The following is a 26,650-nucleotide window of genomic DNA, read 5'->3' as shown; positions in this document are numbered from 1 at the left end:
TTTTTTATCATGACTAATTTATAAATGACTCAGCATCGTCTGTATTAATGAGAAAATAACCTCTTCATCTGATGTTTAAAGTGAATAAAATAGCCTTGACTGAAGAACTTTGTTCTCTCCACCGGCAGCGTTCCCAGATCGGGAGAACGATTTCCAGCCCAAAAGCCCAACAAAAAAAACACCCAAAACTTTAACTATAAATATCATCATCATCATCATTTCTCTTCATCCCCTATGGGACATAAGGCTTCAATGAGCACTCTCCATTGTATTCGGTCCCTGGCAGCATGTTGGGCCTCTCCCCATGACAGGTTCATCTGTTCCAGCTCTTGTGTCACAGTTCTGCGCCAGGTGGTTTTGGGTCTCCCTGGTTTTCTTTTACCAGGTGGTGTCCATCTTAGGGCAACTTTTGTGATGCTGTCCTGCTCCATCCTTAACACGTGTCCTAGCCATCTCAAGCGTCTTCGTGTAATCTCCTTGGTGATACTCCAGCTTCCCGTTTTCTTGTACAATTCATTGTTTGAGATCTTATTAGGCCAAAATATCTGGCATATTCGTCGGAGGCATCCATTATGGAACACTTCCATTCTCCTCATATCAGTTTTGATAACTGGCCAGCTCTCTGAACCGTACAGCAGAACAGACTTTACATTACAGTTATATAGGATCATCTTCGTTTTAAGGCTGTATTGTTTTGATCTCCATATAGAGCGGAGTTGGGAGAAGGCACCCTGAGCCTTTCCGAGCCTTGCTTTGATATCTTTAGATGCCCCACTGTCCTTACTGATGAGACTGCCCAGATAGGTGAAATTTTCCACACACTCAAGTGGTTCCTCATTAACAAGGATGGGTGCTGTGGGGATGGAGTTGACACACATCACTTGTGTTTTGGAGGTGTTAATACTGAGCCCAACTTGACTGGCAAAGTTGTTCAACCTATCAGTTTTAGCCTGCATGTTGTACTGGTTGGTTGATAGGAGAGCAAGATCGTCGGCGAAGTCAAGATCTTCCAGCTGGGAGAGCAGAGTCCACTGGATGCCTCTGGGTCTGTCTGCTATGGTGTTGGTTGTGATCCAGTCTATGGCGACCAGGAAGAGGATAGGGGAGATGATGCACCCTTGTCTCACTCCGGACTGCACAGGAAACCACTCAGAGAGGTGATTTCCCATAATGACACAACACTTAAAATGTTCATAGAATGTTTTTATGATTGAGATGATCTTTGATGGTATTCCATAGAATTGCAGTATCTTCCAGAGGGTGTGTCGATGGACACTGTCGAAGGCCTTCCTAAAGTCCACAAAGTTGATGTAGAGGGGTGTATTCCATTCCAAGCACTGCTCTATGATGTTACGCAAAGCAAATATCTGGTCCATACATCCTCTTCCCTTCCTGAAGCTATAAATATAATGTTATATAATTTTATTGCCATGCCAATTAAGGTTGATAATGCCATTTTTTAACTCATTAAAACAAAATGATGATAAAATAATATAAAAATAGATAAATTCCCCAGGAAAACTAGGGCAAAAATGAAAGAAATGTTAGCAGATATGACTAAAATACCCAGACAGACACTGTCAAAATGGCAATCAAGAAATGAACCGATACTCTCGGAAAAACACATGGAACATTTTAATGTCAACAGTCAGAATAAGTAATGCAAAAAGTGAACTGAATAAGCAACGAAATTATCAGGTATTTCACGCTTGTTCAGACACAACGACAGTCAAAACTGTGAACAAAGAATTAACAGCAATAATGCGCTTTCCTTCGTGTTGCAGTTTAACTTCAGACAGAAGTGTAAAAGATGTCCTGATGCAGGACAGGATCATATAGTTTCATATTCAGTTTTGATTTCAACTGTGAACAAACAGTGAGTTGTATTTTTTAGAGTTACAATTATATGAACTAAGAGCCTTCGTCATCTCCCTCCACAGGTGTAATTCACGTTTAGAGAGTTAGAGACTCTCCCACTCTTTACCATGTAACTTATATTTAGGAAACCCTGGCATTGTGATCACTTGAATATACCAACGCAGTCACACTAAATGCGTCTCTATATTTATCGTGCAATTTATACGCGAAAATGAGTTTTTATGTGCATATGATACGCATGGTTAGGTTTAGGGTAGGTTTAGTAGTGGTGTGGGGTACGTATGTATTATACGTTTGGTTAGGATTAGTGGTTTATCATTTGAGAAACCAATCCTGTTCAAGTAGTGCTATAGACAACACTTAATGCTTGTTGTGGGGTGCGTGTGTGAGCCTATTACACACAATAAAGTGCGTATCATATGCACGTAAAAACTAATTTTCGCGTATAAATTGCACGATAAACACGTTCAAAATCTGATTTCTTATCGCGCTAAAACCCGTCACTCATGAATCATTATGTTTGTCTGCTGATCAAAGCTGTGAGGGAAGGGAGTGAGGACTCAATGTTTCTGAACTTTTTGTTTTACCTCATTTGCGTTTGTACTGTTTTACTACTTACACAGTTATTTGAGTATATATTATTATATTATTTCCAATACACAGCTTGGTTTTTACTGATATTTTTAGGGGGAAACCCTGAGATCGGGTCCTGACCCCCGCTATTTCTGCCTACGCTAATAACTGAGTTTAGACCTGAATTCAAACTTGATCTCACAGTAAAATCACAGCTCAATTATTTCTATATGAGAATAACAGTGAATGTTAAATCCTCTCTGTCTAATTTAACCTGTAATTTATTACATGGTACCAGAAGAGAAACAACCAAAGTCATATTTAAAACTCACCATCCAGACGCCAGAAACACAGACAGAAGAAAACGATGTGAAACATCTTCAGTGCTTTCAGTCCACAAATATGAAAAGACAAACTCTTCAAAACTGCTTCAGTGATAAAATGACAGATGAGCTGATGTGAAGCTGCTCTGTAGTAAAATAAAGTGAAACTCCACCAACATCTAAAACAACCACATCCTTAAGTGTTGATGCATGTGAACATCTAGCTCTTTATTAACTCATTGTTTCACGCTCTTAACTTTGTCACTTTGAGCTCCAGTACACCTCAACTTCCTCTAGATCAATGACATAATTTTCCACAGAAATGAACTGACCCATAACATGATAAATATATCTAAAGTAACAGTTTGATCTTGTCATGAGATTCTGTGAGTGTTTGGCTCTGCTCTCTCCTCTAACTTGTTCATTTCTTATTAAAGGGTCATTTCACCCGTGGAGACATGAATGTGTATTGAAAGTGGGTCATTTATGTAGAAGAAATGTGAAATTATTTTTGAATTTGGAGCTTTCTAGACTGAGAAAAGCCAGAAAATGTATTTTTGGCTTATGTGGATGAAAGACAACAACTCCCAGAATGCACTTGCTTCGCTGCCCTACAAGGCCACTCCCAAGCCACGCCTACCGGTAAGACAGCGCTGCGCAGTTGAAAACAAAAACAACAAGGCAAGGCTAGGCTACGAGTGAGTCTCCGTGACGAGTTTGCCCAAAATGTCCGGGATTCGGCTTTTGCGTTCTACAGTCGCCATTCATCATGTTTACTGTGGCGAGCAGGACGAGGCTGAGGGGCGCGGGAGAACGGCGCGAGGCCGGTGGCGTGATCACTGACGACCGACACCTGTGAGGCACTGTTCTCGTATCTCGCACGGAGGAGCAGGTATTTTCTTAGCAATGGTAAAACACACATCAACCGATCACGCCACCGGCCTCGCGTCTTTCTCCCGCGGCGCTAGCCTCGTCCTGCTCCCTGTATTACTGTGATTACTGATGAGCGCGCCTGTGAGATGCACCGGTCTCATGGGCTATCTCTCACGGAGGTGCGGGTATTTTCTTAGCAATGTTAAAACACAAATCAACCGATCACTTGTTTAGCATTCATGTAAACATTAAATTCAGATTCACCAATCGGGGTGAATTCAGTTAGATTGAAACAAAAGGTGAGCATGTAAACAATGGATGGCGACCGCAGAAAGCAAAAGCTGAATCCCGGACATTTTTGTCGATCTCGACGGCCGGACATGTCCGGGAAATAGAGCATGGTAACCCCTACTACTCAGCTTTCTTCGTCCCTGTTTTCTGCAGGTTTCTGCCGTTGAAATCAAACGCACTCGCACTGATCTGTGATAGGTCTGTTAGCGCATTAGGTCCAACCCCCTATGGGCGGGTTTGAAAGGGTGGATCTAGTGCTTGTAGTCTTAACAGAAATCCCCCCCTCTTACACTTCCTCCTACAATGACGCAAAATGACGATTTTTGCGTCATTGTAGGAGGAAGTGTAAAGAGGTAAATACAGATTTCTCTCGTCTCGGGGGAAAATGAAAAAATGTTGCATGACCATTCAATAGTATGACTGGGTTTCTAACAATGCAAAGCTTAATGCAAATGGGTGAAGTGTCCCTTTAAATGTCTCGATTGTTTCTCATCTCAGACTGATTTCAGAGTTTCTCTAATGGCTTTATGGAGATCGAAGAGTTCTCTGATATGAAAATATGATTAATATTCAACCGCTATGGATTCCAACGTTCCACATAAACACCACATGCCTTATTAAATCACACAACAAGGTGAGGCTGTGTAATAATATGAGAGACTACATGCAGTTTAGCAGAGGCTCTTAAACTGTGGATTGACACTCAACAATAACACAATATGAAGTTCATGGGAATGCTGGTCTCAGAAAGGGGATTGAGCCGACCGCTGAAAGGGTTCATGCTGTGGTCGAGGCCAGAGAAACAGAGAAACACAGAAGTTTGAGATTTTTAAAATTTAGAAGTTGGCTTAAGCTGGAACTGCTATACTTTGACAAGAAAGCATCAACCAAAGTTATTGCACATGCAAGCGTTATTGATTCAAGAACAGAGTGGATGAATTGTTCTCATGTGTAATGTTACTGTATGGGAGCATCAGCACAGAGAGGGAATTAAAGGGCACCTATTATGCAAAATCCACTTTTACATGGTATTTGGACATAAATATGTGTTGGCAGTGTGTGTGTGCAGATTTAAAACTCACCATCCAGACGCCAGAAACACAGACAGAAGAAAACAGAGCGAAACATCTTCAGCGCTTTCAGTCCACAAATATGAAAAGACAAACTCTTCAAAACTGCTTCAGTGATAAAATGACAGATGAGCTGATGTGAAGCTGCTTGTCACAGAGACGAACTCCGCGATTCCCTCCTTTGACCATCAGAGGGCTCCCTCACCCGAATATTGGGGGGAGGTGGTTAAAAAAAAACTTTTCTGGGATGGCAGATCTCGATGATTATCAAAAATATCTTAATTTGTGTCTGAAGATGAATGAAAGTCTTATGGGGTTGGAACAACATGAGGGAGAGAAATTACTGACAGAATTTTCATTCTTGGGTGAACTAACCCTTTAAAACACTTACAAGTACCTCAGGCAGAGGGGCTGGACACAGAACATGTAGAGATCTACTGAATACAATATACTGAAAAAGTCCTGCTGAGATATACAGCTCATATACAATAATTATTGTATTAAAATGATTGTATTATGATTGCATTATACCACCCCTTTAACTTTTATTTCATGCAAGAATATTTGACTGCAAAATGCCACAATATTCTACTTTTTTTTTTTTTTTTTTTACTTATAATATTTTTACAGGAAAAAATGATGTTCGTCTTGTATTCCAATATAAACCATCTCAAATCAAGATACGTTTACATTCTTATTCTCTGAAAAGTTACATTCTTAAACTCAAACTATTTGTGTATTTTTCTGACCCCACTGGCAGATTTTCAAGCATAAACTCTCTTCATTTTGATTAATTTTTCAGAAAACAAGGCTTAATATCTTCAGTCATTTTGCTTCTCCAGTAAATGTATCTTGATTTAAGAATGTTTAGATATTTGTGCTGGAAAACGAGACAGAAACACTGAGGAAGAATGTATATGTTAGAACAAACTTCAGTCTTCATGTTGACTGTTATATGGTGTTTTTCTGGTTCTGGATGATCCTGTTGTTTAACGAGTAAGCAGCTTTAATTGCTTTCAGAGTAATAAATGTTGAGGTCTGAATTAAAAGCCCTTCTCTGTGTCCATTCAATCTGGACGTGTATAATCCGTCTAATCTGATTAGGTCTCTGCGTAAAGCCGTGCGCTCAGTGTTTCTCACACAGAACGGAGCAAACGCTGATGAACATGGCCACTACTGACCAAGAGCTGTATCCGAGGAAGATCCTGGATTACATGGAGGGATTCCTGGTGTCGAAGGTAAAGGCCGATGTGAACATTTCTGTCCAAAGCAACTTTCATTGAGATCGTAACATGTCTTACATTTACATGAGTTGATCTACCGGTCAAAAGTTTGGAAAAATTCAGATTTTTGAAAGAGTCTCTTCTGCTCACTAAGGCTGTAGTTATTGGATCCAAAATACTGTTAAAACAGTGAAATATTATCACGATGTAAATCATCTGTTGTCTATGTGAATATATAGTAAAGTGTAATTTATTCCTGTGATCAAAGCTGAATGTTCAGCATCATTACTCCAGTCTTCAGTGTCACATGATCCTTCAGAAATCACTCTAATATGAGGATTTTGCTGAATGTTGTTTTCTATTCATCAAAGAATCCTGAAAAATAAAATCTATCACACTGATAATAAACATAAATGTTTCTTGATCATCAAATCCTCATATTAGAGTGATTTCTGAAGGATCATGTGACACTGAAGACTGGAGTAATGATGCTGAACATTCAGCTTTGATCACAGAAATACATTTAATTTTAATATATATTCACAGCTTTACATTGGAATAATATTTCACAATTTTTACTGTATTTTTGATTCAATAAATGCAGCCTTTCAAAAACATAAAACATATTTTGACTGCTTTTTTGATCCAATAAACAACTTCTTTCAACATTTTAGATTAAACTCTACAAATAAAAGTGCATGTTTTAGATAAGCGGTCACTATTCATTACCACTTTTTGTCTTTTCTAGTATTTAAAAAAAACGCTGACGTGAATTTAAATCAAATAAATATGAGCACATAAAACACGTCAGACTACAGGATGTCAAATTCTGTATTACACAATTAGAAAATGATAATTAAATCAGTTTCAGATGAGAGAGTATGAAGTACTGAGAACAAATATCTGAAAAATTAACTTCATTCAAAAGGAAAACAAGATTATTTTTCTGACCTCATTAGCTCATATTGTGTCTTGTTTTAAGCATCAACTCATTTAAACCAAGACTTCACATCTTCATTCATTTTGCTTCTCCTTGATTTAAAGGTGCATTGTGTAATATTTCAGCCCGGTCTCACCCCAAAACGTCACATACTGACGCGTCTTGACCATACGGCAACATACGACGAAAAGGGTACCCCTAAAACGTCCATATGAGACGAAGACATAAGCGCACCAGCAGCGCCTCTTAGCGGTACCCTAACGCATACCTAAACCTACCCATAACCCAAAACGTCACATATGGACGTTTTAGGGGTACCCTTTTCGTCGTATGTTGCCATATGGTCAAGACGCGTCAGTATGTGACGTTTTGGGGTGAGACCACAGGAATACAATACATAAGTGTTCAGTGGTGTATAAAGACCTTAATGAACCGCTATGTTTTTATTAGCTTAGAATGAGCCATTTCTCTCTACACACACGTCGCCTTACATCGACATGTTTCTACAGGAGCCCTAAACACAAACGCGTTTCGTCTCTATGTTGTTCTTCGTGTAAAGAACCTAGCTAATGTCAGCGAATAAAACACTGACACAATGATGAACAAGTTATAATAATATTCACAATAACATATCGTTTTACTGAATAGTTAAGTCAACCTAATTTCTTCATTTATCTTTGTAAAGAAACCTCATTGTTTAACTGGATATCTCTGCTGTCTCAGATAACGATACATTGTACTGTCGGCCATCGTAACTTCTGTTGGTTGCAATTCGCAACATCACCACTAGATGCCGCTAAACACCACACACTGCACCTTTAAGAATGTTTAGGTGTTTTGTGTGTTCCTGAGGAAGAGCGTGTGTGTGTGTGTGTGTGTGTGTGTGTGTGTGTGTGTGTGTGTGTGTGTGTGTGTGTGTGTGTGTGTGTGTGTGTGTGTGTGTGTGTGTGTGTGTGTGTGTGTGTGTCATCGTCAGACCCTGTTCTCTGCCTGTGAGCTGGGAGTGTTTGAGCTTCTGAACGAGTCTGCGATGTCTGCGTCTCAGCTGTCCGAGTGTCTGAGCACCAGTGAGGACGGCACTGAACGCTTGCTGTCCGCATGTGTCGGCCTGGAGCTTCTGAACGCACACACACACCCTGACGGACCAGGTACCGCAAACACACCTGTATTATAGCAGCTCAGTCTGCAGTCACAGGCACATCGCTGGAAAAACGAAACCTCTTCAAGCTGATCATCATGTGAAAATCGGAGAATTAATTACATATAATATGTACTGACACTTTCACCACAATTTATTAAATGTCGACTTCAGGTGTCTTTCGCTCCACATTATTGGTGAAGCAGAAATCAGATAACAGCAGTGACCCTGACATATGAAATAATGTTCAGAAAAAAATCAATTTATTTTAAATGGAACAGTTCATTAAACCTTTAACTATAAATATAGATAGATAGATAGATAGATAGATAGATAGATAGATAGATAGATAGATAGATAGATAGATATAAGTTTGCATGTGTTTTTTGTTGATTATCTATTATATGTGATACATTAGGATTTTATGACTCAGTCTGATATAGTGAGAATATGGAGGAAAAAATAGCAACATTTTATTAAAAGGCCCAAATGGGGCAAAAATATGCAATATTTTGCAGATGCTGATATTTATATTTTATGTGGACAAAAAAAAATATTGAAATTTTCTTCTAGAATGATAATTTTTATCAAGCTCGTATATTTAAGTTCAATTATTTCACTTAAATGGCAATGAAAATTACCTATTAATTGACATTTTAAGTGAAATTACTGAACTTAAATATACAAGCTTTATAAAAATTATCATTCTAGAAGAAAATTTCAGATGGCACTTAGAGGCTTTTGCATCTGAACTCTTCATATATATATATATATATATATATATATATTATATATATATAAATACATACACATGCATGTATATAATTTAGAATAATGTGTTATATATATATATGTTTATATATATAAATTACATATAAATATATATGCAAATATTTCTTAAATTTATACATGCATGTGTCTGTATTTACATATACAAAATAATTATACACACATATTATGTAAACACAAACTTTTATTTTGGATGCGATTAATCGTTTCACAACCCTAAATCTTTCAGAAAATAAGACTTTATATCTTTAGTAAATTACAGTTCTGCTCATAAGTCTGCATCCCCCTTGCAGAATAAGGCGCTGCTCCTCAGTCCTCAGTGCTTTAATATTTTACAGCTGAATGTAAGTGTATTATGAGTAATTGTCTTTTCTCCACATCTTTACTAGTTCTCTACAGTAACACAGAAATGTCCCGCGTGTTTCTGACCAAGGCCAGCCCGAAGTCTCTGTATCACTCGATAGAGTACAGCTCCAGAACCATCTACCTGTGCTGGCATTACCTGACCGACGCCGTGCGGTGAGAAAACACTCATATCTGTGCATATTCATATTCATAAGGCCTCGAAATGATCAATCTCTCCAGTCCTCCTGTGTCTGACTGATAGTTTACACTGTTTTATCAGGTAAAAGTCTTTAATTGTACAAGCGTCCTCCTTCAGCTCATGCTTCTCGTGTCTTTAAATCTGATTTTTATCAAGTAAACGTATAAGAATAACTTTGATATTGTTAGTAATATTTAAACTGGACTGAAGCAACTTCGATTTACTTGATAATATATTTTTTTAGAAAAATCATGAGTATGAAATTGAATCATCAGGCTTTGTATTGCATTGCATTATATGTTTTAAAACTACAGAGATTTAATCATAAAACTAAGCATTAAATATAATCTTACTAAGACATATAATCGGCAGATATTGATATTTATATGCAGTTTATGTAAGTATCTGCTGTACTTTTATAAAGATCTCATTGATTTACAGTACATTACCAGCATAACAATTTCATCTTACTTTTTGTCCATATAAATATAAATATCAGCATCTGCAAAAAAATGCATATTTTTGCTCAGTTTGGGCCTTTGAGCTGTTTATTCCTGCATATTCTCACTATATCAGACTGTATGAGTCATAAAAGCTTGATGTATCACATATAATACTCAACAAAAAACACATGCAAACTTTTTTTATATTTTGTTAAAGGTTCAATAAACTGTTCCATTAAGAAAAAATATATATTTTTAAGACAAACTCTTATTTCTGTAGAATAACGTCACTGAATCAGGAACATTAATTAAGTCAATGTTGAGTGAGTGTCAGTAAAGTGAGAGAAATAAACAGAAATAAACTCCTGGATCTGTTTGAAAACCTTCTTCTTCTTCTTCTTCTTCTTCTTCTTCTTCTTCTTCGTCGTCGTGACTTTTCCTCCTCAGAGACGGGAAGAACCAGTATGAGAAAGCTTTTGGGACGAACTCCAAAGACCTTTTTGAAGCCCTGTACAGGTGAGAGCCGTGTGTGTGTGTGTGTGTGTGTGTGTGTGTGTGTGTGTGTGTGTGTGTGTGTGTGTGTGTGTGTGTGTGTGTGTGTGTGAGAGAGAGAGTGTGAGTGTTTGTGTGTGTGTGTGCGTGTGTGTGTGAGCCGTGTGTGTTTGAGTGTGAGTGTTTGTGTGTATATGCGCGTGTGAGAGCCGTGTGTGTTTGAGTTTGAGTGTGTGTGAGTGTTTGTGAGCCGTGTGTTTGTATGTATGTGAGTGTGTCTGTGTGTGTGTGTACATTTTTGTGATTGTGTGTGTGTGTGTGTGTGTGTGTGTAGGCTTTGTTGTCATTCCCCCAGTGTAGTTCTGTCAGTTGAAGTCTTCAGATCGGAGCTCAAAGCATCCCATAATGCAGCAGCTCTGAGTCTCTGTGACACATCATCAGCAGAACTGAACACATGATCAGTCCTCAAGATCTGTCTGAATCACACACACACACACACACACACACACACACACACACATCCTCCATGTGCAGCACAATCAGCATCAGACACTCATGTAACAGTCAGAACTAGAGTCAAGAATAAGAATGTTGGAAGTAGTTATAATATTAATAGATTACAATGCGGTTACTAAGGTGTTGCTATGATGTTCTGGATGGTTGCTAGGGAGTTTATTTTAGCGAGGGGCGAGCTGACTGTACAAACACCGTCTGATCGTTGGTTCTCCTCAGAGACGTGTGTGTTTCCAGGACAAACACACAGTGGTTGTTGAGTTCAGAGCTTCTCCAGAGCGCCGGCGGCTCCTGCTGAACTTCAGAGTGTGTGAAGTCAAGGCTAACACTCGAGGTTAGACTGTGGCTATAGCTAATCAAACCCTCGGCGACTCTCCTATGAAAAGCTTGACATTTGGGTCGATGTTGCGGAATGGATCAAAGCGGCGATGGGTCTCAGACCAGAACCAAGCCAGAGCTGCTGGACGAGACGTTCGTTTACACACACTGTCCTTCTGTCATTTTTGACTGAAAAATTGTACGTTTATTTATTTATTTATTTATTTATTACATATTTATTACAATTCATCGGAATGGTACGAAACTTCGTAAACGTTTTGGCACTTGCTATGTGAACACACAAAAAAATCATGGACATGATTCGAAAAGGTTAAATGGTCCTGTAAATAATAGTCACACTTGTGCTCCTCGCGGTCAGAAACGAGCGCATTGGAAACGAATGTGAGACGAATGTCCTCTAGTGGAAGCGTTTGGTACTGCAGCCGAACACACTCTCACTGAAAGCTCATGTTTTGGGATATCAAGCTCAAATTTGGAACACAGCTTGTTTAGATTTATGGCTTTGATTTTCTTGTAGTTTTAGAGTAAAACGTGATTTTGAAAATATATATTTCATAAAAATATTGAAAATAGTATTTTTGTGCACTTTTCATAACAGTACACATAGAATTCTGTTATGTTTTTTAAGTTCACTATTTTAAACTTTTTTTTTTTCACTTCAGCAATGATCTGCCAAGTGTAGTCTTTGAAAAAAGATCAAACTTAAGTCTGAAAGCATTCAAGATTTACCACAGTTTAAGTTGGAAATTAAGTTTACAAGTCTATGCTCGAAAAGTGAATAAATGGATTATAAATACAGCGTAAATATAATTTAGTATAAAAAAATCGCCCAAAAAATACAAAGTATTAGATATAAAAACACACTATCAAACTAAAATATAGTACATTCATTTCATTGACAAAAAAAAAACCATCTGTCATTTTTGACTCACGAAGAGCACCAGAGGGTTAAAAAGTTTGTGAACAAATGTTGATATTAGCTTGTCAAAGCCTTGTCTGAAAGTTTGAAGTTACTTAAAAACACATTGTTAGCATGTTGCTAACATGATTTAACATGTTGATGGCATGATTAGCATTTTGCTAGGATGATTTAACATGTTGTTAACATGTTGTTATCATGATTCGCATATTGCTAGCATGATTAACGTTAAATTATGTCAAAAATTACTAACAACATGTCAAAACCTTTTGCTGATATGATTTAACACGTTGTTAGCATGATTTAACACATTGCTAACACAGAACCATATTTCTAGCATGTTGCTAGCATGATTAGCTCATTGTTAACATAGAACCACATTTCTAGCATGTTTGTTAAATGATTAGCTTGCTGCTAGCATGATTTAACATGGATTGCAACAACATGCTAAAACCTGTTGCTGATATGATTTAACACGTTGTTAGCATGATTAGCACATTGATAACATAGAACCACATTTCTAGCATGTTGCTATCATGATTAGCACTTTACTAACATGAATTAGCATGTTAAATTATTTTTAAAAAAGTGTTAACAACATGCTTAAATGTGTTTCTGATATGATTGAACACGTTGTCAGCTTGAATTGGCACATTGCTAGCATGTTTTAAAATGTTTCTAGCATAATTTAGCACGTTGCTAGCATGATTTAACATTTCTAGCATTGAACCACATTTCGAGGATGTTGCTAGCATGAATTAGCATTTTGCTAGCATGTTTCTATCATGATTAAGCACACTTCTATCTTGCTGCTAGCATAATGAGCACATTGCTAGCATGAATTAGCACGTTTTTACATGTTGCTACCATGATTTAACATGTTACTAGCATGTTTTTACACATTGCTAGCATAAATTAGCATGTTATTAGCATGTTTTAACATGTTGTCCTAGGATAGTCGTTAAGCTATACTAGTGATAGGTAGCTTAAAGGGATACTCCACTTTTTTGGGAAATAGGCTCATTTTACAACTCCCCAGAGTTAAACAGTTGAGATTTACCGTTTTCGAAATTTCAGATATTTCTGGTCTCATTGACTTCCATAGTAGGAAAAAATATATACTATGGAAGTCAATGAGACCAGAAACTGTCTGGTTACTGATACTCTTCTAAATATCTGAAACTCGGCTGAATGGATTCGAAAACGGTAAAACTCAACTGTTTAACTCTGGGGGAGTTGTAAAATGAGCCTATTTCCAAAAAAAGTGGAGTATCCCTTTAAATAAACAATAAGTCTTATTGTGCAAAAGTCTTGACCCCCTCAATGAAAGTCTATGGGATGTTTGTAATTTTGATCGTCTGTTTAACGAAAACTGTAAGTCGGATCAAATAGAAAAGATACAGCAACCCGAGTCAGAACAGTCTGAAGGTCTGAGCCGAGTTTGGTGGTTATAGCTTGAAAGTTTGAGTTTGTATTGATATTTTGATTTAGCTTTTATTTATATATTTTTAGCTTTTATATTAATTTCAGTTTAATTTTTTTTAGTAATTTTGTTATGTGCTTTTGTCACTTTTATTGATATATATATATATATATATATATGTATATATATATATATATATATATATGGATTTTAATGGATTCGTCTGCATCTTGTTTTCTGGTTCCCAAATAATACAGTTCGTATTTCTACATGAAAGCTCTGTTTATGTTGCGTTTGCGTTTCAAATATTCGTTTAGATGTTTATATATTTCATGCATCTACAAAACCCTTTCAGTCGGACTGAGCTCAGTTGGATGGATTGTTGTCAGCTTTATTTCTACAGCTCTTTCTCCAGTACAGGTGTGTGTGTGTGTGTGTGTGTGTGTGTGTGTGTGTGTGTGTGTGTGTGTGTGTGTGTAATAACGTATCGTTTTACTGAACAATTAAGTAAACCTAATTTCTTAATTTATCTTTGTAAAGAAACCTCATTGCTTAACTGGATAATCTCAGCTGTCTCAGACGACGATATATTTTACTGTCGGCCACCGTAACTTCTGTTGGGTGTAATTCGCAACATCACCACTAGATGCTGCTAAACATCACACACTGCACCTTTAAGAATGTTTAGGTGTTTTGCCCTGAGGAAGAGCATGATTTCCTGCAGCGTTGACGTGTGTGTGTGTGTGTGTGTGTGTGTGTGTGTGTGTGTGTGTGTGTGTGTGTGTGTGTGTGTGTGTGTGTGTGTGTGTGTGTGTGTGTGTGTGTGTGTCAGGTCTGAGGAGGAGATGGTGAAGTTCATGCAGCTCATGAACTCGATCTGGAACATCTGCGGTCGTGATGTCATCACCGCGTTCGATCTGTCACCGTTCAGACGCATCTGTGATCTCGGAGGTACAAGACACATCTCACATGATGATCTGTATCACTATGGCAAGCTGGGTTAAAGTCCCTGTAAAGTCAAAATTAAGTTTGTGTTCTGAGTTTGTCACACCACAGAAAAATGTGTTATTAGCCACCCAGACAAATTTGAATGATAAAAAAAGCAGCCAAGTACATAAAATAAGCTATCAAAATCTTGAAAAAATGAGCAGTGGTCTCTTCTCTCAAACGCTGGGGGCGTGTCTGCTGGGGGTGTGTCCTCTGGGGCCGTGTCCGCTGGGGGTGTGTCCGCTGGGGGCATGTCCGCTGGCTGCGCTGAAACCACACCCACTTGCAGGCACACAATGCTGATCATGGCACCAGTTGTCGGCGGGACGGGAGGATGATCGCCGAGGCGGGGATAGTCGGTTCGACCCCATTCACCAGTAAAAGCGGATTATCAGTGAATCCCAGTTGTCTCCGCCGAAAGTTTATAAAACTATCCTGTGTGTCTATCTAGCTCAGCGGCTCCAGTGCGTCATCGAGCCCCCGTTTAAGCCCCGCCCCAAAACATCCTGAACACAGCAACGGTGAAAAACTGTTTATAACGGTCTAACTCCACAATTCAGTCCTTCACAGTTCACAGTCATTGTGATGTGTTTTAGCAATACATTTCTAACATTTATAATGTATTTAGAATTTTTTTTTTTTAATTGCCTTTAACGTTTAATCCTTAAACCGTATTAGTATCTATTTAGGATATATTCTCTTCTATTTTCATCTATTTACCTAAAGAATACACACACAAAAAACACTGGGTTAAAAACAACCCAAGGGCTGGGTAAATGTAGGACAGAACACATGTTGTTTTAAATGTACCCATCAAATTGGGTTATTTATTTAACCCATCATACTGGGTTGATTTTTTTTTTTTTTTTTTTTTTAAATGTCATCACCGCGTTCGATCTGTCACCGATCAGATGCATCTGTGTTCTCTGAGGTATAAGACGCTTCTCACATTATGATCTCTATCACTATGGCAAGCTGGTTTAACATTAAATGCTTAAAACATACTAGTCTCTATTTAGGGGCTGTTTACACCTGGCCACTTCATGCGTTTTCTGTGATCTGATACTGATAGCTATCCGATCGTGAAAAGACCAGGTGTAAATTACCTCCGAAACGCATTCGACACGGATTTAAATCCGATCTCTCAAACCACTTCAGGAGGAGATCTGAGACACGTTCCAGATGAAACTAGACAAGAGTAAATGCATCTGGTTGTTGAAACCACATATGTAAATTTCACTCCTCCCAACAATGCTAAAAAATAAACGTGTGAGAGCGTGTTATATCCTATATATCATGTTATAGCCAGATATGACGGCGATACTGCAACACATCACCTCAGATGAGCATCTATTCATAAAGCCAACGTGCAAACTATCGCAAGTCAAAGTGAAAGTAAGTCGGAGACGCTTAACACACGATCTTCTTCATTAAAAGTCTAGAAACTAAATGATCTTACCAGTGTTGTTGCCGCTCTCTCTTATTGCGGTCTTTGATTTTGAAATTAGCTGATGATCAATAAAATGCAGCTCATATCAGTTGCTTTCGATGACGTGATCTCCATTAAATCTGCATATAGCGCGGGAACTGAAGATCGGATTTATATCCGATCTGAGAAAACGCATGAAGTGGCCAGGTGTAAACAGCGACTTAGCATCTGTTCTCGTCTATTTGTATCTATTTACCTAAAGAATAAGTACTAGTAGCATGAAAATAGATACTATTATGTTTTAATGATTAAATGTTAAAGCGGCTTGCCATACTATTACATGCGCTTGCAGACACAATCCACAAGATGGAGCCGTGGAGCTGATTCTGATTTCACTCATTATTGAGAAGCTAAACAAAAATGTTCTTAAAATCAAATATTGCATATTATTGGTGTCAAATATGGACTAACATTGCACAATATGCTTAAATAACAGTGATGTACTACTATATTGTATTAGTATTATACACATTACTGTTCAAAGGTTTGGGGTCGGTAAGATTTGTAAATATTTTAGAAACTAGTCTCTTCTGCTCACCAAGGCTACATTTATTTAAACAAAAATACAGTAAAAAATGTGAAATATTATTATAATGTAAATCAGTCATTTCCTATGTGAATATATAGTAAAGTGTAATTTATTCCTGTGATCAAAGCTGAATTTTCAGCATCATTACTCCAGTCTTCAGTGTCACATGATCCTTCAGAAATCATTTCTTACTATTATCAAATGTTGAATCATCATTATGTTGATTATTTTCATTATGTTGTCAAAAATAATTTTGACTTTTTGTCACAATTTAGATTTTATTTAATTGATCATGACATTTTAACTTTTTAAGTAATAATTTAGTTTTATCATGCCAAAGTTTAGACTTTTTGTCATCATTATGACTTTATTAATAATTGTAACTTAATTATTGTCATAATTATTGCTTTTTAAATAATAATTGTGAGAATTTTGGTTTAGTATTATTTTGTCTTAATTTCATTCTTTTTTTTATTTATTTTTTTTTACTTTGGAAACAAGCACGTCTTTACTGTAGTTTTTGATCAAATTTAAAGCATTATTACTGAATAAAACTATTAATTTCTTTAAACAAAATGTTACTGACACCAAAAATTGCCCACCAAAGTTGTTTTGTCTTTACTATTAGCCTGACATGTTTTTCCACACATCTGTCGTCATCTGAAGACATCAGTTCTCAAATATAGAAACAAGAAGCATGTTTGTTTGTTTTTTACAAAAGACTCTAATCTAACGTGTGTGTGTGTGTGTGTTGAAATGTCACACCAGCTTTCCTCTACTTCCACGAAGTGCTTTGAAAGTGTTCCCTTCAATTATTCAAGAGATGAGGTCTCTGTCAGTTTTAATCGCGCTCAATTTGCGCAGACAGCAGTGATTTGCAGAGGTGTGTGTGTGTGTGTGTGTGTGTGTGTGTGTGTGTGTGTGTGTGTGTGTGTGTGTGTGTGTGTGTGTGTGTGTGTGTGTGTGTGTGTGTGTGTGTGTGTGAGAGGAAGCCTTGATCATCAGACACACACCTGTAGAGCTGCTGTTGTTACAACTAATGATGACAAGACGGCATTAACACGTCGAGTGTGTGTCGGCGCTAATGAGGCCGTGAGATTAAACTGAGACTCACTGCTCCATCTGTGCCAGTAAAACACACTCTCACACACTTCATCTGTGCCAGTAAAACACACTCTCACACACTTCATCTGTCGGTGTTCGGTGGGAAAACGCTTCTTTTAAGAACTGATCTTTGAAAAGATTCTTTGAAGAACCAAAACTGATTCCTCTTTTGCATCTCTGAGAAGAAAGATAATAAGTGAAGTTTCATCCCTTAAAGTGTCCGGAGAGAAGTTTCTCCTTGAGGATAACACACCATCTTGTCCTGAAACACACTTGCGAGCGGGAGGACGTGTGCGTGAGGGTCCAGATGGTTGCGTGTGACAGAACTCAGGAATATTAATGTGTGTGTAACACTTGTTCCCTCAGGCTGCAGTGGCGCTCTGGCCAAACAGTGTGTGTCCGTATATCCCGAATCCACCGTCACCATCTTCGACCTTCCCAAGGTCGTGCGAACATCCCAGCAGCACTTCATGCCGGATCAGGACCAGCGGATCTCCTTCTGTGAAGGTGTGTGTGTGTGTGTGTGTGAAAGAGAAGACAGTATGTGTGTGTGAGTGTTTCTGAGTGTGTGAGTGTGTGTGTGTGTGAGTGTTTCTGAATGTGTGAGTGTGTGTGTGTGTGTTTGTGAGCGTGTGAGAGTGTGAAAGAGAGAGAGAGAGAGTGTGTGTGTGTGTGTGTGTGTGTGTGTGTGTGTGTGTGTGTGTGTGTGTGTGTGTGTGTGTGTGTGTGAGAAAGAGAAGAGAGTATGTGTGTGTGAGTGTTTCTGAGTGTGTGAGTGTGTGTGTGTGTGAGAGTGTGTGTGAGTGAGTGTTTCTCTGTGTACGTGTGTGTGTGAGAGAGAGAGAGAGAGAGTGTGTGTGTGTGTGTGTGTGTGTGTGTGTGTGTGTGTGTGTGTGTGTGTGTGTGTGTGTGTGTGTGTGTGTGTGTGAGTGAGCGTGTGTGTGAAAGAGTGAGAGTGTGTGTGAGTGAGTGTTTCTCTGTGTACATGTGTGTGTGTGTGTGTGTGTGTGTGTGTGTGTGTGTGTGTGTGTGTGTGTGTGTGAGAGAGAGTGTTGAGACTGAGAGTGTGTGTGTGTGTGTGTGTATGTGTGTGAGCGTGTGTGTGTGTGTGTGTGTGAGAGAGCGTGTGTGTGTGTGAACGCGTGAGCGTGTGAAAGAGAGTATATGTGTGTGAGTGTTTCTGAGTGTGTGAGTGTCTATATGTGTGTGTGTGTGTGTGTGTGTGTGTGTGTGTGTGAGTGTGTGTGTGTGTGTGTGTGTGTGTGTGTGTGTGTGTGTGTGTGTGTGTGTGTGTGTGAAAGAGAGAGTATGTGTGAGGGAGTGTTTCTGAGTGTGTGTGTGTGTGTGAGAGAGAGAGAGAGAGAGAGAGAGAGAGAGTAATGAGTCTGAGTGTGTGTGTGTGTGTGTGTGTGTGTGTGTGTGTGTGTGTGTGTGTGTGTGTGTGTGTGTGTGAATTGATGAATCAAAAAGTGAGTTTCTGCTTAAAACAAGATCAATATCTGTCAGGTGAGAAAAATAAACAGAATTCAGAGGGAAATAAATATACATGTTCTGTCCCCCAAATGTGAATGAATGCATTGACCATCACACATGAAGTTCAGCCGCTGTTATTCCTCATGACTCGTGGATCGCTCTTCATTAGTACATGATTATTCATGAACTGTTGTTAAAGTTTTACCCAAATATCTAAACATTCTTAAATCAAGATACATTTACTGGAGAAGCGAAATGACTGAATATATTAAAACTTGGTTTGAGAAAAATGTATCAAAATTAAGTGGTTTTTTTTTTGCTTAAAACAAGAACAAATGTCAGCCGATGGGGACAGAAAATTAATATTTATTTTCTCTTTGAATTAAGTTTATTTTTCCTCTTTTGTGCTGGAAAACATGAGGTATGATTACTTCAGAATGTAAGTTTGTATGCATGTTTGGGGGACTTTATTTAAATAAAGTACACACACCTCTTCAGCTGTTGTCAGGTGTGAACCGTGTGTGTGTGTGTGTGTGTGTGTGTGTGTGTGTGTGTGTGTGTGTGTGTGTGTGTGTGTGTCTCTGACAGGAGACTTCTTCAAGGATGCTCTCCCGCCGGCCGATCTCTATATTCTGGCCCGGATTCTGCATGACTGGACGGACCAGAGGAGTGTGGAGCTACTGATCAAGATACACCAGTCCTGTAGAGCAGGTACACACACACACACACACACACACACACAGACACACACACACACACACACACACACACACACACACAGACTGACCAGAGGAGTGTGGAGCTGCTGATCAAGATACACCAGTCCTGTAGAGCAGGTATACACACACACACACACACACACACACACACACACACACACAGACACACACACACACACACACACACACACACACAGACACACACAGACTGACCAGAGGAGTGTGGAGCTGCTGATCAAGATACACCAGTCCTGTAGAGCAGGTACACACACACACACACACACACACACACACACACACACACAGAGACACACACACACACACACACACACACACACACAGACACACACAGACTGACCAGAGGAGTGTGGAGCTGCTGATCAAGATACACCGGTCCTGTATAGCAGGTACACACACACACACACACACACACACACACACACACACTCACTCACTCTTGCAATTTATTCTTATACTTATTGACTTTAAGTCAATAGTTCAATTACTCGATTTGCAATGCATTATGGGATAGTAGTTCATGGCCTCATTAAAGATGTGAAGGACCCATTGATTGATCTGTCACTGGTTTATTTAGTTCGTGCAGCAGAAATAAATATGAAGAAGAATTTCTGTGGAGAAAATGAACAGGAGAAATGAGTCTGAAGCAAAGGCTTCTGGGAAAGTGTCTGTTCACTGTTGTTCTGTGCTATACACACCTGTTCATCTGTTGACATGGTGTGTGTGTGTGTGTGTGTGTGTGTGTGTGTGTGTGTGTGTGTGTGTGTGTGTGTTAATGTCTGAAGGGCTGCTGCTTCTTGACTCTATAAAAAAGATGAGCAAATGTCAAGAAAACAAAACTCGCTAAACAACACCCGCACAAACGCCAGAAGCTCGTTATATAATTCATCCGCTGACAGCAGTATGAGGCTTTCACTGTCACCTCGTAAAGGCACACTTCACCACACACACGTGCTAAATAATGACAGACGGAGATTTCGTGGTCGATTGTTCCATTAAATTACAGTAATTAAAAACCTCTTTTAGGGAACGTCCTCATTTGTGAAAATGGTATAAAAATAAAATATTTTTTATTGTAAAAATGTAAAAGTTATGGTCAGTCTGTTAGGCTTTGGTTATAGCATTTATAAGTAGACTTTACAGCACTTCTACTTCATCTGGAATATTGAGACCTGAAATCCTCTGATGAAATATTAATAATAATCTGCATTGAGAGAGGATGGTGCTGATGTGCAGGCGGAGACGTGTTGTTGGTCCAAGCTCTTCTTCTTCTTATGTGGTAATCTTCATGGCGAAACCAAAGTGAATAAAGAAATGTATTAATCTTAAATGTCTTTAAAATAGTTATAAGACAAAAATTCTAAAATACATTCTAAATAAATTTCTCTGAATAAAAACGTTGTCTATTGACATTAAAAACAGTGCAGTCCAGTAAATGTTTATTGGAGTTTTATGCATGAATTATGAATATGCATTCTTAAAAATTTTGCATTTATTTATATTAGCAGTTTATGCACTAATACATTCAAGTTCTTGATCAAAATACAAAGGACATTTGCATCTATGAGTTTGTCAGACACTTTAATCCCAGAGTATTGAACATTGAGAGCTGAATTTCACATTCTGAACTAATTAAATAATAATAATCTGCATTGAGAGAGTGTTTAATCCCAGAGTATTGTGTGCTGATGTACAGGTGGAGGCGTGTTGTTGGAGGAAGCTCTTATGTGGTAGTAATATTCATGGCGAAACCAAAGTGAATAAAGAAATGTATTAACCTTAAATGTCTTTAAAATATAAGACACACATTCTAAAATACATTCTTAAATCCATTTCTCTGAATAAAAACGTTGTCTATTGGCATTAAAAACAGTGCAGTCCAGTAAAATATGTTTATTGGAGTTTATGGTTTTATGCATTAAGTATGAATATGCATTATGCATTCTTAAAAATTGTGCATTTATTTATATTAGCAGTTTATGCAATAATACGTTTAAGATCAAAATACGAAGTACATTTGCATGTATGCGTTTGTCAGACGCTTTAATCCCAGAGTATTGAACATTGAGAGCTGAACTTCACACTCTGAACTGATTAAATAACAATAATCTGCATTGAGAGAGTGTTGTGTGCCGATGTGCAGGTGGAGGCGTGCTGTTGGTCGAAGCTCTTCTTCATGAAGATAACAGCGGCCCGCTGACGGCTCAGCTTTACTCGCTCAACATGCTGGTTCAGACGGAGGGTCGCGAGCGCAAGGGTTCGGATTACACACGCTTGCTCACCGATGCCGGATTCTCCCGAGTCCAGATCCACAACACCGGCAAGATCTACGACGCCGTCCTGGCCTGCAAATAAACCAGTACTGATATCCAGAAACTCTTCCTGGAGAAGATTAGATGAAGCACAGCGTGTGTTTTCAGGCCACTGAACGTGCTCAACTGATCAATGACATCATACCTGTGTTCCTACCGTGTTTTACCCATGTTCATATTTACCGTGTTTTACCCATGTCCATATTTACCGTGTTTTACCCATGTCCATATTTACCGTGTTTTACCCATGTTCATATTTACTGTGTTTTACCGTGTTTTACCCATGTTCCTATTTACCGTGTTTTACCCATGTTCATATTTACTGTGTTTTACCGTGTTTTACCCATGTTCATATTTACCGTGTTTTACCCATGTTCATATTTACTGTGTTTTACCGTGTTTTACCCATGTTCATATTTACCGTGTTTTACCCCATGTTCATATTTACTGTGTTTTACCGTGTTTTACCCATGTTCATATTTACCGTGTTTTACCCATGTTCCTATTTACCGTGTTTTACCCATGTTCATATTTACTGTGTTTTACCCATGTTCATATTTACTGTGTTTTACCCAAGTTCCTATTTACCGTGTTTTACCGTGTTTTACCAGTGTTCCTATTTACCGTGTTTTACCAGTGTTCCTATTTACCGTGTTTTACCCATGTTCATATTTACTGTTTTTTACCAGTGTTCCTATTTACCGTGTTTTACCCGTGTTCATATTTACCGTGTTTTACCCAGTGTTCATATTTACCGTGCTTTACCTGTGTTTACCATGATTACCTGTGTTCAGGTAAGAGGTCATGGATGAACTTTTACTGTGTTGATTTACTCTTATAGTGTCACATTATCAGTTACATTGTAACAAATGAGTTTTCCAAGTTGTAAATAAAATTGACATGAAAATACTATTTCAGTTTTTTTTTTCTAGAAAATAAAATTTGATTTTTCGTTGTGAAATTTACTGTGTGAAAATAGTTTCTATGCCAATTATTATAATTTTTTTTTCACTCTCAGATTTTCCAACCTTGAATTTTGAGACCTGAAATCCACTAATTAAATCAAAATAATCTGAATTTCACAACCCGGATTTCAAGTGAAACCTGGTGAATTCATACAAAATATTTTCAAATATTCATAATAAAAGATTGTGTTGAAAATCCAGCTTTTAATGTTGTTTATGTGTCTATGTGGTGTTATTAATACGCTTTAAGACAAAGCATGTGTAAATTCATAAGTCGACAGCATTGCTGAGTATTTCCTCCTTAAAACTGCAGTGAACCAAAGACAGTCTCAAAAACACGCTTTGAAATCGCTGGTGTTTCTGACGTCACAAACTACCTTGTAACCAATCAGATCAACGTGTGATCGTCAACCAGTGGATCTCTGAGCTGAGTGAGTGAGTGGAGGCGGGGCTCATTTGCATATTCATAGAACCACGCATACTAAATGAGGCAAGGGTGTCGAGTTACATTCAAGATATTTTTCAAGAAGAATAAATATTTAAATATGTCAGTTTGGTGATCAAAGATGAGTTTTAAGAGATAAAATTATTGACTACATGGGGACTTTAATATTAAATAAATTGTTTATGAATCACAATGCATTCTGGAATTTTTGTCTCTACAAAAGATTCAAGTGATTCTGTAATTATAAACATAATTATAATAACTAAGAGCATGAAATGTCATAACACACCTTAAAACTAGCTCACTATTTGTGCTTTTGATTTGATTAAAATATTAGTATTATGCTTGAGGTGTTTTTGTCATAATTGATCGCCTGACAAGTTTTTGGACTTATGAATTTAAATGTTGATTATAAAAGGTTGATGATTATGAGTAACACTGTAATGATCAATGTAATGATGTTCCCGCTGGAGGCGTTTTATAAAAGGAAACAAAACAAGCAGTTTTTGATGTGTTATTAAAGCGGGATGAATAACAGATGTCCGTCTGTCCGGATCACATGAGAGTCATGATGTGTGTGTGTGTCTTCGGGGGGGAATGAAGGCCAGTAAAACACCAGTGTTCCCACATGTGATGGTGTTTGTGACACGCTTCATCAGCAGCTGAGGCTTTTATTTGATATACTCTGATGACATCCCTCGTCTTTCATAAAGAACTCTTTGTGAATTTTTATAAATGACGCTGTAACTGGAATTTTGTCTACATTCTACCCACTGTAAAAAATATGTAAAAATAAGTTATGGAAGTACGTTTAACAATAAAATACTATTTTAGGTTTTCACGTTTTCTTTGAAGTATGTTACTTGCAGGTTTTTGTAATTATTATTTTTATTTTTTTCTAAGTAAACAGTTTTTTTCAGTGTCATTTTTTAAATTAATCAAGTTTATTATTGTTAATTAAAAGTAAAACCATTAAAAACTGTTTTGTTGTTTGAAATAAAATATTAAACTTATTTCAACTAGTTTTCAAGGCAACAAAATTACTAAACCTGAATAAACTAAAATTAATAAATAAAAAATAGTAAATACATCAACTAATATATACACTCCCATTCAAAAGTTTGGGGTCAGTAAGATTTTTAATGTTTTTAGAATCTTCTGCTCACCAAGGCTGCATTTATGATTAAAAATACAAACAAAAACAGTAATATTGTGAAATATTATTCTACTGTAAATCAGCTGTTTTCTATGTGAATATACAGTAAAGTGTAATTTATTCCTGTGATCAAAGCTGAATGTTCAGCATCATTACTCCAGTCTTCAGTGTCACATGATCCTTCAGAAATCACTCTAATATGAGGATTTGATGCTCAAGAAACATTTATAATATGCAAAATTATAAAATAAAAAAGACAAAAACACAGTAAAATTACAATTTCAAAACTAATGTAAAAACAAAGTCTAAAAATAAAAATAATACTTAATATTAGCACATGCTATAATAGTAGGTCAATGATACTAAAATAACTTTAGTTAAAATAACTTTCTGTCAAGGGTAAATAATCATGCATGTTCTGTAGTTTCTGTCAAAAAACAGAGAAATATCTGATTTTTTCCCACATATACAGTATGAAAGTGCCTCCTGAAGTCATCATGTTTCATGTCAGATTTGAGCCATTTAGTCATTCAGATGTGAGTCTCTCTATTGCTTAAATAAAAGACTCTGGAACTTCTTAATTCTACTTTGAGCGTTAAAGTCTTTCCAGGGACGCGTGTCTCTCTGTTCGCTGATAATCTGAGGCTTTCGGGTGAGAGAGAGCATATCCTCCAGTTGAAAGGTTAATTTAATGCGTTTCAACTGTGAGACTGATGCTCTTACATCTCATCCTTTAGCAAAAAGGCCAGACCCAAAATACTCCCTTCTTTGTTACCGATGACAGCTAAAGATTAACATGTGGGACGGATTTACACTTAAAGGATTCAGGGAAAGACGTGTTTGGGATGGAGAAGAGTTCACTAGTGCTAGCATACTGGATAGTATTTGGGGGAAACAGTATGTGAAACAGCAATAAATGTTTCATACTTTGTCCCATGTTTATTTAAATAGAGTTTATTTTAGTCTATTCATTGTTTCTCCTATAATACACTGCAAAAATGAGTAGCCTATCTTTGACGTTTCCCAGTACAAATATCTGAACATTCTTACTAACCAGAGTATAACGGCTCCTGAATGTTTTCTCCAAACCAGTAAAACCATGCCTTCGATGTCTTCTATATTTCTTATATTCTATTCTGAAAATAAACCAAAATTACAATCAAATTCGTGATGAAGTGATTTTGACGTCGTTCGATATAGCTTATTAAACTGAAATCAATACACACAATACCTTAAATTAAAAATAAACAATAACCAAGAAGATATATGCCAACATACCGTGTGGCTTCCAATCAGGATTCAGGAGACATTTTCTGATCAAACACTCTTCTTAATTTTACACCTCTCAATTCGTGTTTTTCTCAGAATTGCGAGATATGAAGTCAGAATTGTGAGAAATAAAGTCACAATTCTGAGAAATAAAGTCGCAATTGCGAGATATGAAGTCGCAGTTCTGAGAAATAAAGTCGCAAATGCGAGATATAAAGTCGCAATTGCGAGATATAAAGTCGCAATTCTGAGAAATAAAGTCGCAATTGCGAGATATAAAGTCGCAATTTTGAGAAATAAAGTCCCAATTCTGAGAAATAAAGTCACAATTGCATGATATAAAGTCGCAATTGTGAGATATAAAGTCGCAATTCTGAGAAATAAAGTCGCAATTGCAAGATATAAAGTAGCAA

At 37.6% G+C, this 26,650-nt stretch overlaps 1 protein-coding gene across 1 annotated transcript; it reads left to right on the top strand.

Annotated features, from left to right (window-relative positions):
* Positions 1 to 6,112: 6,112 nt before the first annotated feature.
* On the top strand, positions 6,113 to 23,559 carry asmt (acetylserotonin O-methyltransferase). The gene is made up of 8 exons (XM_079881462.1): positions 6,113 to 6,246; positions 8,148 to 8,319; positions 9,488 to 9,617; positions 10,533 to 10,601; positions 14,604 to 14,722; positions 18,247 to 18,387; positions 19,942 to 20,064; positions 22,234 to 23,559. Exons 1-8 carry the CDS (start codon positions 6,169 to 6,171, stop codon positions 22,443 to 22,445), a joined length of 1,044 nt encoding a protein of 347 aa, XP_079737588.1. The 5' UTR covers positions 6,113 to 6,168; the 3' UTR covers positions 22,446 to 23,559.
* Positions 23,560 to 26,650: the final 3,091 nt, after the last annotated feature.

Source organism: Squalius cephalus, assembly GCF_949319135.1.
Source record: "Squalius cephalus genome assembly, chromosome: 9".
In the NCBI taxonomy this organism is placed as follows: Eukaryota; Metazoa; Chordata; class Actinopteri; order Cypriniformes; family Leuciscidae; genus Squalius; species Squalius cephalus.
This window is presented reverse-complemented; position numbering and strand designations above follow the sequence as displayed.